Genomic DNA, 16,916 nt, shown 5'->3' with positions numbered 1-16,916 from the left:
TTGCTTGCGATTGTAAGTCGCCCTGGATAAGGGCGTCTGCTAAGAAATAAATAATAATAATAATAATCTTCCCACAGTCAGAGCAGTGATACGGTTTCTCTCCTGTGTGAGTTCGCTGGTGGTTTTGAAGGCCTTGTTTCAAACGGAAACTCTTACCACAGTTAGAGCAGTGATACGGTTTCTCTCCTGGATGAGTTTGCTGGTGTGAAACAAGGTATCCAGACTGACTGAAACTCTTCCCACAATCAGAGCAGTGATACGGTTTCACTTCTGTGTGAATTCTCTGGGCTTTTTTTACATGCCCTAACAGCGTGAAACCTTTCCTGCAGTCAGGATATTCTCCACCACCTGCCCTCGCTCTAGCTGCTGGACTGGAACATGGAAAATATGAACAGGAAAGAAAATAAGATGGACTGCTTGTAGGCTTAAGGTTGATTCATACTTCAGACTGACAGTTTCTGGTTGGACTCGAGGGTCTCCGATCCTGTGCAACAGGTTGAATAATGTCCTGCGACATGTGTCTACGACGTGAAATCACATGGGGTCAGCACCGGACGTATGGCATTCATCTGCGACAGGTGTATGAACCAAACCTTAGGGCATGTGCAGGGCCGTATTAACACATAGGCAAACTAGGCATGTGCCTCGGGCCCAAACTCAAGCGGGGGCCCAAAACGGTTATGTGGATTTTTTTTTTTTTTTTTAAATATACAGATGTGCGCCTAAAGTGGAAAAAACTTCACTTCCTGACATTCGATGCGAGGCATGTACCTCAAAATCAAATTGTTCTCACGGGTGTTACACAGATTTCTGTACCCCATAGAATTCTGCATCTCCTGTGCAGATGCAGTTTCTCAGACTGCTTGATGCACATGCTCGATATTTCTGTACCCGAGCCCCGGCGTTTTCTCAAGCACTCCTGCAGCTTGCAACGCATATTGTGAACAAGACAAAATTAATGAAGTGGCAAAATAAAAACAGCACATTTAACACAGCTGATTTTCTAGATATACAGCACATTCAGCCTCCTGATATACAGCACATTCAGCAAAAAAAGGCACTTTACAGAACGTTTAAAAGGGACAAAAAACAAAGTACACAGAAAGGGTACTTAGAACTGCAAACACAAATCAAAAAGGAAGTTAGAAAGGGCAAGAGAGAGATAGAAATCAATATTGCTAAGGGGGCTAAAACCAATTCCAAAATGTTTTTCCAATATTATAACAGCAAGAGAACATTCAAAGAGGAGGTTAAATGTCTAAGAGACACAAATGGCAAAATCATAGATTAAGAAAAAAAAAACAGCACATATATTAAATGATTACTTTTCACAGGTTTTTACAAAAGAGGACACGGACAACATGCCCCACATGTCGACCTCTTCCTATCGAATTTTAAATAACTTTAGAATAACAGAGGCAGAAGTGTTAAAGGGACTAGGAGCTGTTAAAATAAACAAATCCCCTGGGCCGGATGAGATCCTCCCAATAGTACTCAAAGAAATGAAAGAAGTTATTTACAAACCGCTAACCAAGATCATGCAACAGTCTCTTGACACAGGGGTTGTACCAACAGACTGGAAAATAGCAAACGTAATACCGATCCACAAAAAAAGGGAGACAAAACCGAACCAGGTAACTACAGACCAATAAGCCTGACTACTATTATATGTAAACTTATGGAAACTATAATAAGAAATAAAATGGAAAATTGCCTATATGGTAACAATATCTTGGGAGACAGTCAGCATGGTTTTAGGAAAGGGGGATCGTGTCCAACTAACCTGCTTGACTTTTTTGAGGATGCAACACTGACAATGGATAATTGCAAAGCTTACGACATGGTTTATTTAGATTTCCAGAAAGCTTTTGACAAAGTCCAGCATAAAAGATTAATTCTCAAACTGAACGCAGTAGGGATTCAAAGAAATGCATGCACATGGATTAGGGAGTGGTTAACATGTAGAAAACAGAAAGTACTGATTAGAGAAGAAACCTCAAAATGGAGCGAGGTAACCAGTGGTGTACAACAGGGATCAGTATTAGGTCCTCTGCTATTCCTAATCTGCATTAATGATTTAGATTCTGGTATAGTAAGCAAACTTGTTAAATTTGCAGACGACACAAAAATAGGAGGAGTGGCAAACACTGTTGCAGCAGCAAAGGTCATTCAAAATGATCTAGACAGCATTCAGAACTGGGCAGACACATGGCAAATGACATTTAATAGAGAAAAAAGTGTAAAGTATTGCATGCAGGCAATAAAAATGTGCGTTATAAATATCATATGGGAGATACTGAAACTGAAGAAGGGAACTATGAAAAAGACCTAGGAGTTTATGTTGACTTGAAAATGTCTTGCTCTAGACAATGTGGGGAAGCTATAAAAAAGGCCAACAAGATGCTCGGATATATTGTGAGAAGTGTTGAATTTAAATCAAGGGAAGTAATGTTAAAACTTTACAATGCATTAGTAAGACCTCACCTAGAATAATGTGTTCAGTTCTGGTCACCTCGTTACAAAAAAGATATTGCTGCTCTAGAAAGAGTGCAAAGAAGAGCAACCAGAATTATCCCGGGTTTAAAAGACATGTCGTATGCAGACAGGCTAAAAGAATTGAATCTATTCAGTCTTGAACAAAGAAGACTACGCTGCGATCTGATTCAAACATTCAAAATCCTAAAAGGTATAGACAATGTTGAACCAGGTGACTTTGACCTGAAAAAAGAAACAAGGACCAGGCGTCACAAATGGAGATTAGATAAAGGGGCATTCAGAACAGAAAATAGAAGGCAGTTTTCTACACAGAGAATTGTGAGGGTCTGGACCCAACTCCCCAGTAATGTTGTTGAAGCTGACACCCTGGGATCCTTCAAGGAGCTGCTTGATGAGATTCTGGGATCAATAAGCTACTAACAACCAAACGAGCAAGATGGGCTGAATGGCCTCCTCTCGTTTGTAAACTTTCTAATGTTCTTATGTTCTAACCCTTGATTTAAAGTAACCTTGGAAATGCTGTCCAGAATCATCAAGTGTTCATGTCCAGCGATCTTTGAAAAAATGCAGCCGTGTCGGGGTGGAATCACCAAGGGTACACTATTCTATAGGGTACAGAAAGCTACCATAGGTAACACTTGAATTTACTTGTATGTCAAAACACTAGTGATTTCTCTGCTCTGGAGAAAAGGGCATTTTCTTTACTGAAGCGAGTCAAACCCACCCGATCAACAAAAAAAACAAGGAGACATTATTGATGATATTGCGTGCAGTAAACTAACGTATTTGACTACACAACAATATACAGGTAGGTTTGTTTTTTACTATTTATTTTCGTGGGTTATTGTGGAGCTACCATTAGTGAAAAAATGTTTGAGCACCCTTCACCTTTTTCAACTTCATATGGTGTTCCTTGTTTGTTTGAACTGTTGCCTTTTTATTCAGTAAATCAGGAAAAGTCATTGTTGAGCTGTACTACACAACTTAACATTGTGACTAGTCACGGTTCTCCGTGTCTGTCCTTTTAAGAAAATTGAGTGTAATAAATGACACGCCCCCTTGAGCCTTAATAAGGCGCCGGTTTCTTTCTAGGGAGAGAGCGTATTCTTTTTTTTCCTGGACTGGATGCATCTGTGGTTTTTTGTTACTGCTGTTTTCTGGGGTAGTAATCTTTAATTCTAAACTCTGTTCTACGTTTGTCACAATAGTATGAAGCTGCGTTTCAGTAGATGAACAAGATTCGGCTTTCGACTACCTGGGTTGAGGCTGGAAGTGGAACCTTGTGAATATGTAAATAATCGTGGAGGACTCTGATGTGGTGGAATTCCTAAATGGGTTTTTTCGCTGCAAACACGGATGGATTACATTACACGGGATACCAAAATTCATGGAGGTCTCTTCAGTCCTTAGTAGGAGTGGGGTTGGACTGTTAATTTAAATCTACAGAGTGAATGGTGTGTATTGACAAACACTGACCCAGAAAGTAGATCAGTGGGTACTGGTATTTGTTCTATTTTCGTTGTTTGTTTTTCTGTTTCTTTTTCTTTTTGTAATTATTACGTTCCTAATGACTCCTTCTTTTCGTTACTCTTGTCGTTATACTGTGTTAGTTATTATGCACGATTTGAGAGAAAGTATATAGTCCTTCTAAGACTGTTTGTTTGTTTATTTATAGACCTCTCGTTTTCTGCTAACTTTTATATAGTTTATAATGGGTATATTTTTTGTTTGTATAAATACTTTGTTATTAGGTGTTTAGGTTAAAAACCCAGGTGCTGAATTAAATGTGATTAGGGTTTTTAGTGTGTATTGTTAATTTACCATTACGCTTAATTATTTATTGGTAGTGGTTAGGAGAGTGATGGTGTGGCTTGTGCTGCGGCTTTGATTGAATAATACAACTATTAATTGCCTCAGAACTTTGGTGTCCTGTTTTCTTTATTTCGTGGTATAGTTTTATTAGAGTATGGTACTTAAGGTTATTTCTTATTAGGTGTGTGGGGTTATTGGTGTGCTCTGTATTTCTTTTTGTTTTTGTTATTACAAAAACAGGTACATTTAGTTTTTTGTAATTAATTGTAATCTTTTTTTGTTTACTTGATAGTAACTCTGCTTCAGGGTGCAGGTCAGGTGGCCTCTGTGTCACTGGTATCTGTAGTCTGGTAATGGTGCTTATTTCATGTTTTTTTTTATATGTTTTGTTGCTTTTCTGTTATTGTTTGTTTTGATTACTTTTCTATTGGTAAGGGTATTTCCCTTCCTGGCACCCCAAATTTATTTATTCTAGTAGCACCGTTACAACATAGGCTTTAGTTTTTAGCACATCCCCTACAGTTTGATTTTCTGTCAGCTTCATTCAGTCATTCATAAAAACTTAAAACTGAGAATTCTACCTGTTGTAAAAGGGTGGAGCGCTAGTTATAAAGGCTAGAATGTATATAGAGGTAGGGGTGTGTGTGTGTGTGTGTGTGTGTGTGTGTATGTATATGTGGCGGTTTGTTCTGGGGTAGGAGGCCCGCAGGTTTATGCTTGCCTCGGACCAAGTGATGGGTTAATCCGGCCCTGGCTGGGTGCTGGAGTGGATTATAGCATGTTAATTTCAGATGTGGGGGCTCGCGCTGGGTTACACCATCTTAAAAAAGCAAAGTTAAACTTAGAGTAAGTAGCTAGGTTCCAAAAAATATATTCCTATCCTCCCCACGTGTTGCTACAACTGTTTAAATAATGTATTTTTCTTTTCATTGTTCACATCCTGACAACTTCACACTTATAGCTATACGTTTGCTTCAAAGCTCTTTTCAAAACGTTGGCTCTAGTACAGAATTGCCCACATTGTCAAACAGTTAACAGAGCAATAATGATCATTGATGTGGTACGAAACAGAAAAAACAGAGCACTTGTGTCTTTTTGTATCTCTCTTCCTGCAGTGATTTAGAGTACATATCTAAAACCCCAGAGCACTACAGCACACATTTCTAAAAGAGCTTTACAATAGACTTTCAAGTTATGTGTAAAAAGGTGGCAGGATGTGAACAATGAAAATAAATGACAGGTACGTTATTTAAACAGTTGCAGTAACACATCGGGGTGGGTAATGCTAGATTTTTCAGAACCCGCTACTTACTCTTTAAAAAGTCTTTACTTTATGTGTAAAAGCAAAGTCAGTAAAGACTGACGCAGGTGAAACCGAGCCCTGGGATCAAAATCTGCCTTCAAAGTTCTCCTGTAATGTTTCGGGTCCATTTCCTCTAACACACCCTACAATTAGATATTTTTCAATAGCATCACATTTAGGGGTGTTAAACATGTAGAGTTTAAAAGTTAGTAAAGGGTCAAGCGTTTTTAATTTTGCTTAATCATTTAAACTTTGTCAAAATCGTGCAGGTCAAATATTAACAAGAGGGAGTCTGCAAATAACAGCTACTCAGAGTTTTCTTTCGTTGTCTTCACCAGATGCATCTGCCAGCTAGCTCTCCTAGGTGATGAAACTCTGGGTGTTTTGTTGGTTTGCACCCTCTATATATGTTTTCTTTTTAAAAGAAGAGAGAAGCTTGCTTCCATTTTATGTTTATTTTTTGGTCTTCTTTTTTTCCTACTGCTGCCAGTCAGACAAGTACAAACTATTGCTATTAGTATTTTTTTTAACTGAATATTGATTTTGTAAATGTCACAAGTTTCTTTGAATTACCATGATACTGTTCACACTATTACAATCGCTCTGCACGTCTGTATTTACATTAAGATGAGTCGCTTCTGCATTTAAATGAAAACCCCATTTAGTTGTTTCACAGAACTTGAACGTGTTTCTCAGTGTGATTGAGATACACGAATGGCTGAAAAGGATCAATTGCATTTTTTAGAGAGTAGAAAAGCCCAGGTACAACACAGACAATCAGAAGCCCTTTTTATAACTCATATGCTGTCATTTATAGAAACTATTTATGTAAAAATAAGTAATAGCACTATCTCAATGTTTTTATTTTAACGTTTAAACTATATGATTTTCAAAAGTTTAAACTTTTGATAAATTAAACAGAATCAAGCACCCCTAATAACGCTACACATGTACAATAATATCCCTCTATTTTGACACTGAACAGTTCTAATCTTATATACACTGGCTCCCAGATACTCAGTTTTTGAGGACGGCCTGTTCTAGACAGATTCACAGTTGTGCCATATTCTCTCCATTTCTTAATAATGGACTTTACTGTGCTCCGGGGGATATTCAATGCCTTGGAAATGTTCTTATATCCTACCCCTGATTGGTGCTTTTGAAGAACCTTATTCCGGATTTGTTTTGAATGTTCCTTCGTCTTCATGATGTAGTTCTTGTTAGGAAATGAACTAATCAACTGTGGGACCTCCCAGAGACACATGTATTTAACCTGAAATCATGTGAAACACCTTAATTGCACACAGGTGGACTCCATTCAACTAATTATGTGACTTCTAAAGACAATTGGTTGCACCAGAGCTTATTTAGGTGTGTCATAGCAAAGAGGGTGAATACTTATGCAATCAGTTATTTTCTGTTTTATATTTGTAATTAATTTAGAACAATTTGTAGATTTTTTTTTTGTGTGTTGATCAGTGGCAAAAACTCTTAATCAATTCTGATTCCATGTTGTAACACAATAAAATGTGGAAAAGTCCAAGGGGGGTGAATACTTTTGAGAGCCACCGTACAGTACTTTAGTTCTTCTCCCCCTTGGTATAATCGGGTAGGAGTGCCGTGGGAAAGGGGCTTATATCTATATCTTAATAGCATCACCAATAGTGAGTGCTATCCTGAACTGGTGTGAGTGGTACAGGAAAAACAAATAGCTAGTAATGTAACCTCCATGCTCCCTCCCTCCCTCTCAAGCACACTGTGGATATCACGCAATCTAGAATGACAATGTCACAGCTACTGGGAGTCACTCACCAGCTAGACTGCATTCTGAATGTGATCGCCCGTCTCCCTGTCCACCTCCTTGCGTGCTGCTGGAAGAGCCTTCCTCTCCAGCGCCTTGCTCTCTCACGCAGATTCTCTCCAGCACCACGCTACACTCCCGCAGGCGTACAGGCTCCAGCTCAGGGATGTTTGGTTTGAAGTCCTCGGATTCTTCCTTCCCTAGTTCCATGTGCTCAAACTCCACTTCAGGTGGCTCCTGTTTAATACGGACAGTTTCCAGCACCTCTTCTTGTTTCACAGGAAGGGGTTCTTCTGTCTGGGGGATCTCCAATTCATTGTGCTCAGCTTTAATCTCAGAGACCTCTGGCTGGCTGCTGTCACATTGCATCTCACAGAGCTCCTGTTTAATGGGGAGGGAAGCCAGCCCAGAGAACTCCAGTGTAAAGGGGAGAGGTTCGAGTTCAGGGAACTCCTCTTTAATCTGGACAGACTCCATCTTCACACTGTCCATGGCAGCACACGGGATTCTGTTTAGAAGGTGCTGAAAAAAAAAGAAATCATGGAATTTTTTTTTTTTTTTTTTTTTTACAGTACTACAAGGCCATTCAAGGGATACAGAATTCTATGGCTTCTCAATAGCTATGGAATACTGTAACCCCACCCGTGTAGAATATTGGGGGACCCCAGTGTTTAATACAACTGAACACATACCTCACAGGACACAAAACATATGACTGCAACGCAGAGTTTTTAGGAGTAATGTGAACGCAGTCAAAGATTTATTTGCAGTCTACACTGGGATAACGAGAGCTTTAACAAAACAGCAGAGTAAAATAAATTAAAAGAAAAAAAAATACACGCTGCCCAGTATTTGTATGTATGTTTAGTCTGACTTCTATCATTGCTTATTAAGTATTATCAAAGTCTTTCTGGGCAGCGATACCTCATTGATTAGTTTACATTTCCGATACAGAATTTCACGTCAAAAACAATATATAGAATCGCTAAAAATAAATATAATGTGACGCTTTTGTGCCTCAAAGTAAGTAAAACAATAACACTGAGTACATCACGGTAACTAAGTCAAACAACAAGCCTGTCCACATCACGGTTTTATTGGGAGAAAATAGTGTGGCGAGTAAACACAGATATGTTTGACTTTCCAATTCAGCCATCTTTCGAAAAAAAGAAAAAAACTGCGCAGGCGTGAAATTACAGGGAATACTGAATTAAATGGGGTTCCAAAATCAGCGTCTTATCGGTCCTTTCAAAGTAATAAAATATAAGAGCTTTATGTAGTTTTAAAACCTATTTTACGGCTCACTAAAAACTCGATTACCTCCTCTCTCCTCTCCCTCAGTCTCTGAACGGGTCTGCCTCCCACTGAACGGGGGACGCTCTGCGGAACAAGGAATATACCAATCGCAAAATACAAACTGTTCAGCGAGGCTTGCAAATTAATCTAATATGGACTGCAAAGGGAATTCTGATACCGGGGATGCTTTAATTAAAAACGAATAAGACTTTCAATGTTAATGTTGTAAACGAGCTGTTTGTAGCTCATTCTATTTGAATTCAGGTTACCCCCGCGCCCCTGCCGGAGTTGGTATAGCCCTACATGATGACCCGGGACGCTGTCCCTGCTGGAGGCAGCAGCGCCGATGCAGGGAGTTTTAAGGATGGGCGATACCACTGATTTTCTTTTCGATCCGATACCAAGTAATACCAAGGTTAGTATCCCAGTAACGATACCGATACTTTTAAAAGTCTTCTTATGTACATAAAAAGGGGAAATCTTTGTGATTTCTACAGTGAAAATTGGTAAATGCAGACATCAAAAATTATATTTGAAAGCCTTTGCATTAGTATTAAATAAACTACCAATGATCAGACTTCTCTTTGTTTTCTGTTTAATAACAGCAATTATAAAACACATGTTCAATAACGTTCAACACATGTTCAATTATATTATTACCCTTTTCAGGTGTTATTCTTCACATCACTTCAACTGAAAATTTGGGCTAATCAGATACCCTGAAGTGAAATCAACAACATAAAATAAAAATCTCTTAAGAAGAAAAGAAGAATAAATGCTGCTCTGATTTCTAGGAACACATACATTTAGCTTTATCTTTTAATTTAGCTTTTAATTTTTAACACATAAACTTCTTACAGCACCAGGCAGGATGCACTTGAGGTCAACACTTGAAATGTAGGCTACATAAAGTAATTGTCAACCTCTACCTTGATTCTTTCCCCATTTATAGGTTTTTGTTTAGAAACAACAGCATGTTGACATTTTCCCCTTCAGTCTGTTTCTTCTTTGGCTCACTAACTCTCCTGCCTTTGAAAAAATTCTTTCTGAGGGTATGGATGAAGCAATGAATCCCAGGTATTTTGCTGCAAGTCTGCTTAGGGATGGGAATGTTTGCTCATGCTCTTGCCACCAATGTAATGGGTCCTGGTCCCGAGGAATCAACTTTTCCTCTAAGTAACGGCACATTTCAATGAGTGCATCAGTACCTGTTGAGCGGTGCTGTTGGGCAGACAGAACTTGAATGTCAAAATCCGCCCATATCCCTCCTTTTGCTGTAGCTGGGACAGAGCTTGGGGTAGATGAGGGGGTCACTGGTGAGGCAAATCTTGGCATAGGTGCAGAGGCAGAGCTTAGCACAGGTGCTGAGGTAGAGCCTGGTGGTGGTGACTCTGAAGTGGGCTGATGGACTTCCTGCGTTTCAGTGAGCATTTGCTTTTTCATAGTTTCCACATTGTCTGTCACGAAATGCAAGGTTTTTAAACCTTATGTCCAAGAACGTGCTGGCAGCGAGACTGTGAAAGGTTTCAATCCCACGGAATCTGCGTTGACATTGCAGTGCCAGTTCTGTGGCAAGGGAGCTACCTTGACGCTCAGTGGCTGCAGCTGCTCTGAGAAGTAGTGACACAAGGGGAATCACTTTTGAGACAAACATGTTTTTCGGCTGAAACTTCCCATGTTGCCTCTTCGAAGGGTCTCAGGGCCTCAGTGGTAAGGTGGATCATGGATAGCTCTTCATTGCTTAAGCATAGGGTGTTCTTTCCAAGTAGACAGAGGGCTGTGGTAACTGCTTCCCTCTGCTCATGGAGTCTCTCCAACATGTAGAATACAGAATTCCACCTTGTTTCTACTGACTGAATCAGTTTATGCTCTGCCACCTTCAGTTGCTTTTGTATTTGTTTGAGCTTCTCTGAGGCTTTCATGCTGTGGTGGAAAAAAGATACAATGCTACTGCATTTTTCCAGGAGCTGAACAACTTCAGGAACAGCTTTAATTCCATCTTTTACCACCAAGTTTAAGGTGTGGGCGAAACAGGGGTAGTGCTTCCACCCAGCCTTGTGCACTGCAGAAACCATATTTGCACCATTGTCTGTAACAACTGCTACCACCTTCTGAGTTATGCCCCATTCATCTGTTATTCTTTTTAGCTCTAAACTAATGTTGTCAGCTGTATGCTGTCCACAGAAACTACAGGTTTCTATGAAATGACAGGACACAGTCAAATATGCCTCTGTGGACCTTGAAGTCCACATGTCTGTTGTGAGAACCACACTGTTTGCACGTTGACAATTTGCCCTTACTTTGTCTTGACAGTCTTTATACATGTCGGCAATTGTACCCTCCATCAAGCGTTTGTGGCTTGGGATTTTATAGCGCGGATCAAGGGTCTTGACAAATGCATTAAAACCTCTATCCTCAACAATTGAGATTGGCTGGAGGTCCCTCACAATCATCTCTCCCAGATGATTTGGGAGTCATCTATGAAAATTAAAAATACTTATGTCCCACAAGCTACACTACATGCAGTTATGTCTTTATACAGTATTGGCAGTATATGGGAGTAACTCTCATTCAGCCTAAAATAGTTAGACTAAGTAGCTACAGGCAATTACTTAACATTTAAAGTATGTAATTTAATTAATGTATGAAGAGTTTCATTCCAAAGTGCATTATCCACCATTTGATAAAAGTGAAACCTTTGTGATAAAATGATGGCTGGCATAAGAGTTCCCTTTCAAGTCGAAAATAACCATCAAGGTATGGGACATTGCCGTCAGGCAGTAGGGATTGGCTGAGCTTTATGTCAAAGCTGCCGATAGGCCTCCGTGCAAGCTGCAGTGTAAGCCCGCCCCCCTGGGAGCTTACTATACGCAACGCGCGGAGAGTCACTTCCTCTTTTGCCTTCAGCCTCAGTAGCGGTAGGACTTAGAGCTGTTAACTGATTGTACTCAATAAGCTTAGGCTTGAGAAGCTGGTTTATCCCCGTCTCCGAGTTTATTTCAGTTATACTCTTCGGAGTAATTATTATTATTATTATTATTATTATTATTATTATTATAGGATTATATATTGTTTTTACATTATATATTTCCTTCACGCTTTGCTTCGGCATCGCGTTTCTTCGTGGTCTCCCAGTCTTTCCTCTGTTTATTATTATTATTGTGTTTTGGGTTTTTGTAAAATATTGTGTGTAATATATATTGTTTATATATATTGTATTTTTTGTTTAGGACGCGTGTTGCATTGGCCTTAGGCCACGCGCATATCTGCATCCTCGGTCTCGCTTAGGCTAGACCATGTGTGTGTGTGTGTGTAGTCTGCTCTGCAGTCTTCCTTCCCCACCGCGGCGCGTTCTACCGGCCACGTGGTAACTGTATACTACAGTCCCCTCTCTTACTCATATATATATTTTATTCTGTATATTGCTGCAGCGTCCAAACACAGGGCATACTGCCAGCTATGTGCGGGGTTCCAGACACACACCCTTCACCAGAGAGCTAGGAAGGCGATTGGGGGTCGTTCCCCATCCTCGGGGTCGTCCCATACCATCTCGGCCCCACCGTCATCTGTTTTGACGCCGCCGGTGACGTCACAGCTCCCCCGGAGCCCATCCTCCCAGCTTACAGCTGGTCAGAGGTCCCCAGCCAGGCGTGCTCGGGAACGTTCCCGCAGTCCCTCCTCTCGCGGGGCACATCCCCGTCGGGAGTCTAGATCGACATCTCGATCACCTCGCCGTAGAAGGCACTCTCGCTCCCCTCGAAGGGGCAGGCGACATCAGGACACATTTGGAGTGGCTGAGCTCACCTCCAAAATGTCACAGTTTATGGAGATCATGATGGGACAGCAATCCCTTCTCATGACCCTAGCGAATGTGGCGCCTCGGGCTCCAGAGCTAACAACCGGGCCCATCGCTAATCAGCCGGTGGTTCCTCCACCAGTGCCTCACGGCCAACCCCAGGAAGTGTGGGACGTCGATGCTGTCTCAAGGGACGCGTCCGACGCAGAGCCCCTATTTGAAGAGGGCACGGAGCCTGAGGTGGCATCCCAGCACTCTGGGCAGGATGACCCTGAAGTGCTGGATACTAATGACCCTATGTGGTCAGTGGTGGAGAGGGCAGCCCGTCACTTAGGCATGGACTGGCCTGTGTTAGAGCCAACACGACGCTCTCTGTTTGAGTTGCCGTCAGCTCCGCCCCTTCAGTCCAGGATGCTACCGGCATTCCCTTATTTTATTAAGGAGGTGCAGTCCACCTGGGGGGCCCCGGCCTCCGCCCCTGCAACTTCTCGCAAGGCTTCGGCCTTCACCATGCACTGGGCGAGTGAAGCTGGGTTAGCGTCCTTCCCACCAGTGGGCGCTGCGTTCGCCGCATTGGTAAAGGCACCAACATTATCGGGGCTGGCTAAGGACCCCTCCTGCCCTAACAGGCAGTGTAGGATTATGGAGGCCCACCTAAAAAAGGGGTACACCGCGGCTACAGAGGCAGTTAGGCTGTCTAACGTGGCCAGCCTCCTGACGGTCTACCAGGCGGCGCTCATCCATGATCTGCCTGAGTGCCCATCTGTTGCCCTTAGGACCGAGCTGGGTGCAATTGCGCAGCTATTGGTTAAGCTGGCTCAATTGAATGTGCGAGCACAGGGCAGGAGCATTGCTTCTCTTGTGGTGGCAAGAAGGCAGCTCTGGCTCTCGCAGGCGAGGGTACAGGAGCCTGATAAGGCCCCATTGCTAGATGCTCCGATATCACCGGGGCACACGTTTGGCCCAGCGGTTGAGGAGATGCTGCAACGCTCTGTCAAGGCGCGTGAGGCGTCACAGCAGTTGGCAAAAATGTGGCCAAGCAAACCCTTCCAGCCAAGGCGGCCACAGGAGCGCCAGTGGCGCAGGGCACCGCCGCAGCAGCAGGCGCAACCACAGGGCAGTAAAACCGCCCCTTTGGGTGTATCAGCACGCAGCCAACCCGCGTTTGCAAGACCACAGCGCGGAGGGTGGCGCCCTAGAGGAAGTGGCAGACCGCGTCCTCTTGGCTCTGGCCAGGCCCCTCGTGAGCGAGCGCAGCCTAAGCAGCCCTGAGAAACCCAGGCAGCTGTTAACCCACCCCTACACTGTTCCACAGCTCTGTTCTGGCAACAATGCACCAACGACATCTGGGTGCGCAAAACTATATTCACCGGGTACACCCTTCAGTTCCGGTTAAACCCCCCCCTTCAGGGGAGTGGTGGTAACTGCAGTGAAGGACTCGGTTCAGTCCTCAGCTCTGAATGTGGAAATACAGGCATTGCTCAAGAAGCGTGCCATTCAACTAGTAGACCCTGCTCTGACCGACCAGGGGTTCTACTGCAAGTACTTCCTAGTGCCAAAAAAGGGCGGCGGGCTCCGCCCTATTTTAGATCTGCAAGTACTGAACAAATACCTACAGGTGTTGTCGTTCAAGATGCTTACGCACAGGCACATTGTCCAGTCTCTCCGGCAGGGCGACTGGTTTACCACAGTAGACCTGAGAGATGCGTACTTTCATGTTCCCATCTGTCCGGGTCACAGGAAGTATCTACGATTCGCATTTCAGAGCAGGGTCTACAAGTTTTGTGTCCTGCCATTCGGCCTGTCTCTAGCTACTCGAACCTTTTCGAAGTGTATGGATGCCATTTTAGCTCCCTTGCGGGCTCAAGGCGTCCAACTGCTGAACTATCTGGATGACTGGCTCGTCTGCTTGCAGTCAAAGGAGCAGTTGGCACAGCACACAGTGATGGTTACAGACCATCTTCAGCGGCTAGGTCTGAAGGTCAATTCAGAAAAGAGCCGCCTCGTGCCGAGCCAACAGACCGAATTCTTGGGTCTGCATCTGGACTCTGTGTCCATGGAAGCGACCCTGTCGACACAAAGAGTTGCCTCACTGGAGCGGTGTCTCTCCCTGTTCAGGTTGAGAGAAACAGTCAGCATGGAGCTGTGTCAGCGCATGCTGGGGTTGATGGCTGCCGCCTCGCAAGCCCTTCCTTTGGGCTTACTATACCAGAGACCTCTGCAGGCCTGGTTCAATGCCTTCGCGTTGCATCCGCGGAGAGACAAACACCGCAGGTTGAGGGTATCCTGAACCTGCTGGGAAGCACTGCGCTGGTGGAAAGTTCTGTCGAACATCCGCCAGTGCGTACGCTTGGGTCCCATCTTCCGAAGGGAGGTTATTACGACCGACGCTTCCAACCAGGGTTGGGGAGCAGTCTGGAATGGGTCGGGGACTCGCGGAGTGTGGTCAGGACCCTGGAGGTCGGCCCACATCAATGCTCTGGAACTCAGAGAGGTGGACCTCGCCCTTCGGCACTTCTTGCCAGTGCTTCTAGGCAAGCACGTGTTAGTGCGGTCAGACAACACCACGGTAGTGGCGTATATCAACCGCCAGGGCGGCTTGCGGTCCCCCGGTCTTCACCGGATGGTAACACGGCTGTTGCTTTGGGCACAACCGCGTTTAGCCTCTCTGCGTGCGGTTCACCTACCGGGCAGAGTCAATTACGCAGCGGATCTCCTGTCCAGAGGAGGTCCTCTTGCAGGCGAATGGCATCTTCACCCTCGGGTGGTACAGCGCATTTGGGAATGGTTCGGCACAGCGCAAGTCGATCTCTTCGCTTCGCGAGAGACCACGCACTGTCCCCTATGGTTCTCGGTGAAGGACCTCGACAGCCCCCTAGGAGTCGATGCACTGGCTCACGAATGGCCGCCAGGGCTCCTGTATGCATTTCCACCGATTCTGATGCTCCCCGCCTTCTTGGAGAAGGTCAGGGTAGAGCAAGCGACGGTGATTCTGATCGCTCCTCGGTGGCCTCGGAGAATATGGTTCCCGAGTCTGGTGCAGTTGTTGCACGGTTGCCCGAGGGAGCTCCCTCTGCAAGCGGACCTGTTGTCCCAAGCCCAAGGAGGGCTATGACACCCAAACCCCAAACTCATGCAGTTATGGGCTTGGCCCCTGAGCGGGAGCGCCTGTCAGCCTTAGGGCTTTCGACGGCGGTTATATCGACCATTCAGAGTGTGAGAGCGCCCTCTACTAGGTCGCAGTATGTGTATAAGTGGCAATTGTTTTAAAGTTGATGTTTGGCTAAGACATTGGGTCAGCCATTGTCTAAGCAACGCCTTTCCCATTGGATAGTGGATGCTATTAAGTTAGCATATGATTCTATGGGCCTTCCGCCACCAGGGCAGTTGAAGGCACATTCCACTAGGGGAATGGCAACATCCTGGGCCCTCTTTAGAGGGGTGCCGATGTCTGACATTTGCGCTGCAGCCAGTTGGGTTACGCCGCATACTTTTATGAGGTTCTACCGGTTGAATGTACTGGAATCCTCTGCTCCGTCATTTGGAGCATCTGTGTTACACTCTATGACGCCTCAGGTTGCGGACGTGTAGAGTGGTTGACAATATGGTGTGACTATTCCACCTTAGGACATGTGTCATTGCGAGCATAGACGCTGAGGCACAGCTCCGCATATGCGTAGATGTACTGCCTACGCAGTTGCGTTATGACGTAAGTCTGTCCTACTGCCGAGAATCCTCCCTCGTGACGGCTTGGGTACACTGTTCCCATACCTTGATGGTTATTTTCGACTTGAAAGGGAACGATAGGTTGCGGATGCAACCCTGGTTCCCTGAAAGAGAAAATAACCATCAAGCCGCGAGGTCGCTCTGGAAGCCTTCACGGCCTGAAGGGCAAGAGAGGAAGTGACTCTCCGCGCGTTGCGTATAGTAAACTCCCAGGGGGGCGGGCTTACACGGCAGCTTGCGCGGAGGCCTATCGGCAGCTTTGACATAAAGCTCAGCCAATCCCTACTGCCTGACGGCAATGTCCCATACCTTGGTGGTTATTTTCTCTTTCAGGGAACCAGGGTTGCATCCGCAACCTATCGTTATATTCACCAGATCATTCCTGAAGGTATTAGCAACCTGAGATCTTTACTTACATTTTATAAGATATAATAAGAACATAAGAAAGTTTACAAACGAGAGGAGGCCATTCAGCCCATCTTGCTCGTTTGGTTGTTAGTAGCTTATTGATCCCAGAATCTCATCAAGCAGCTTCTTGAAGGATCCCAGGGTGTCAGCTTCAACAACATTACTGGGGAGTTGGTTCCAGACCCTCACAATTCTCTCTGTAAAAAAGTGCCTCCTATTTTCTGTTCTGAATGCCCCTTTGTCTAATCTCCATTTATGACCCCTGGTCCTTTTTTCTT

The 16,916-nt window shown here is 44.2% G+C and overlaps 1 protein-coding gene across 1 annotated transcript in view; it reads right to left on the bottom strand.

The window, feature by feature from the left end:
* The window catches only part of LOC131697872 (uncharacterized), a 33,104-nt gene extending 24,084 nt beyond the window's left edge, over nucleotides 1–9,020 (bottom strand). The window contains exons 1-2 of the mRNA XM_058989613.1: nucleotides 8,733–9,020; nucleotides 7,424–7,934 (exon numbers count right to left, since the gene is read on the bottom strand). Of these exons, the coding sequence (XP_058845596.1) occupies nucleotides 7,424–7,904 (481 nt within the window). The 5' untranslated portion in view covers nucleotides 7,905–7,934; nucleotides 8,733–9,020. The remainder of the gene's footprint in view (nucleotides 1–7,423; nucleotides 7,935–8,732) is intronic.
* Between the last annotated feature and the right edge of the window lie 7,896 nt (nucleotides 9,021–16,916).

This window comes from Acipenser ruthenus, chromosome 16, assembly GCF_902713425.1.
Source record: "Acipenser ruthenus chromosome 16, fAciRut3.2 maternal haplotype, whole genome shotgun sequence".
NCBI lineage: Eukaryota > Metazoa > Chordata > Actinopteri > Acipenseriformes > Acipenseridae > Acipenser > Acipenser ruthenus.
This window is presented reverse-complemented; position numbering and strand designations above follow the sequence as displayed.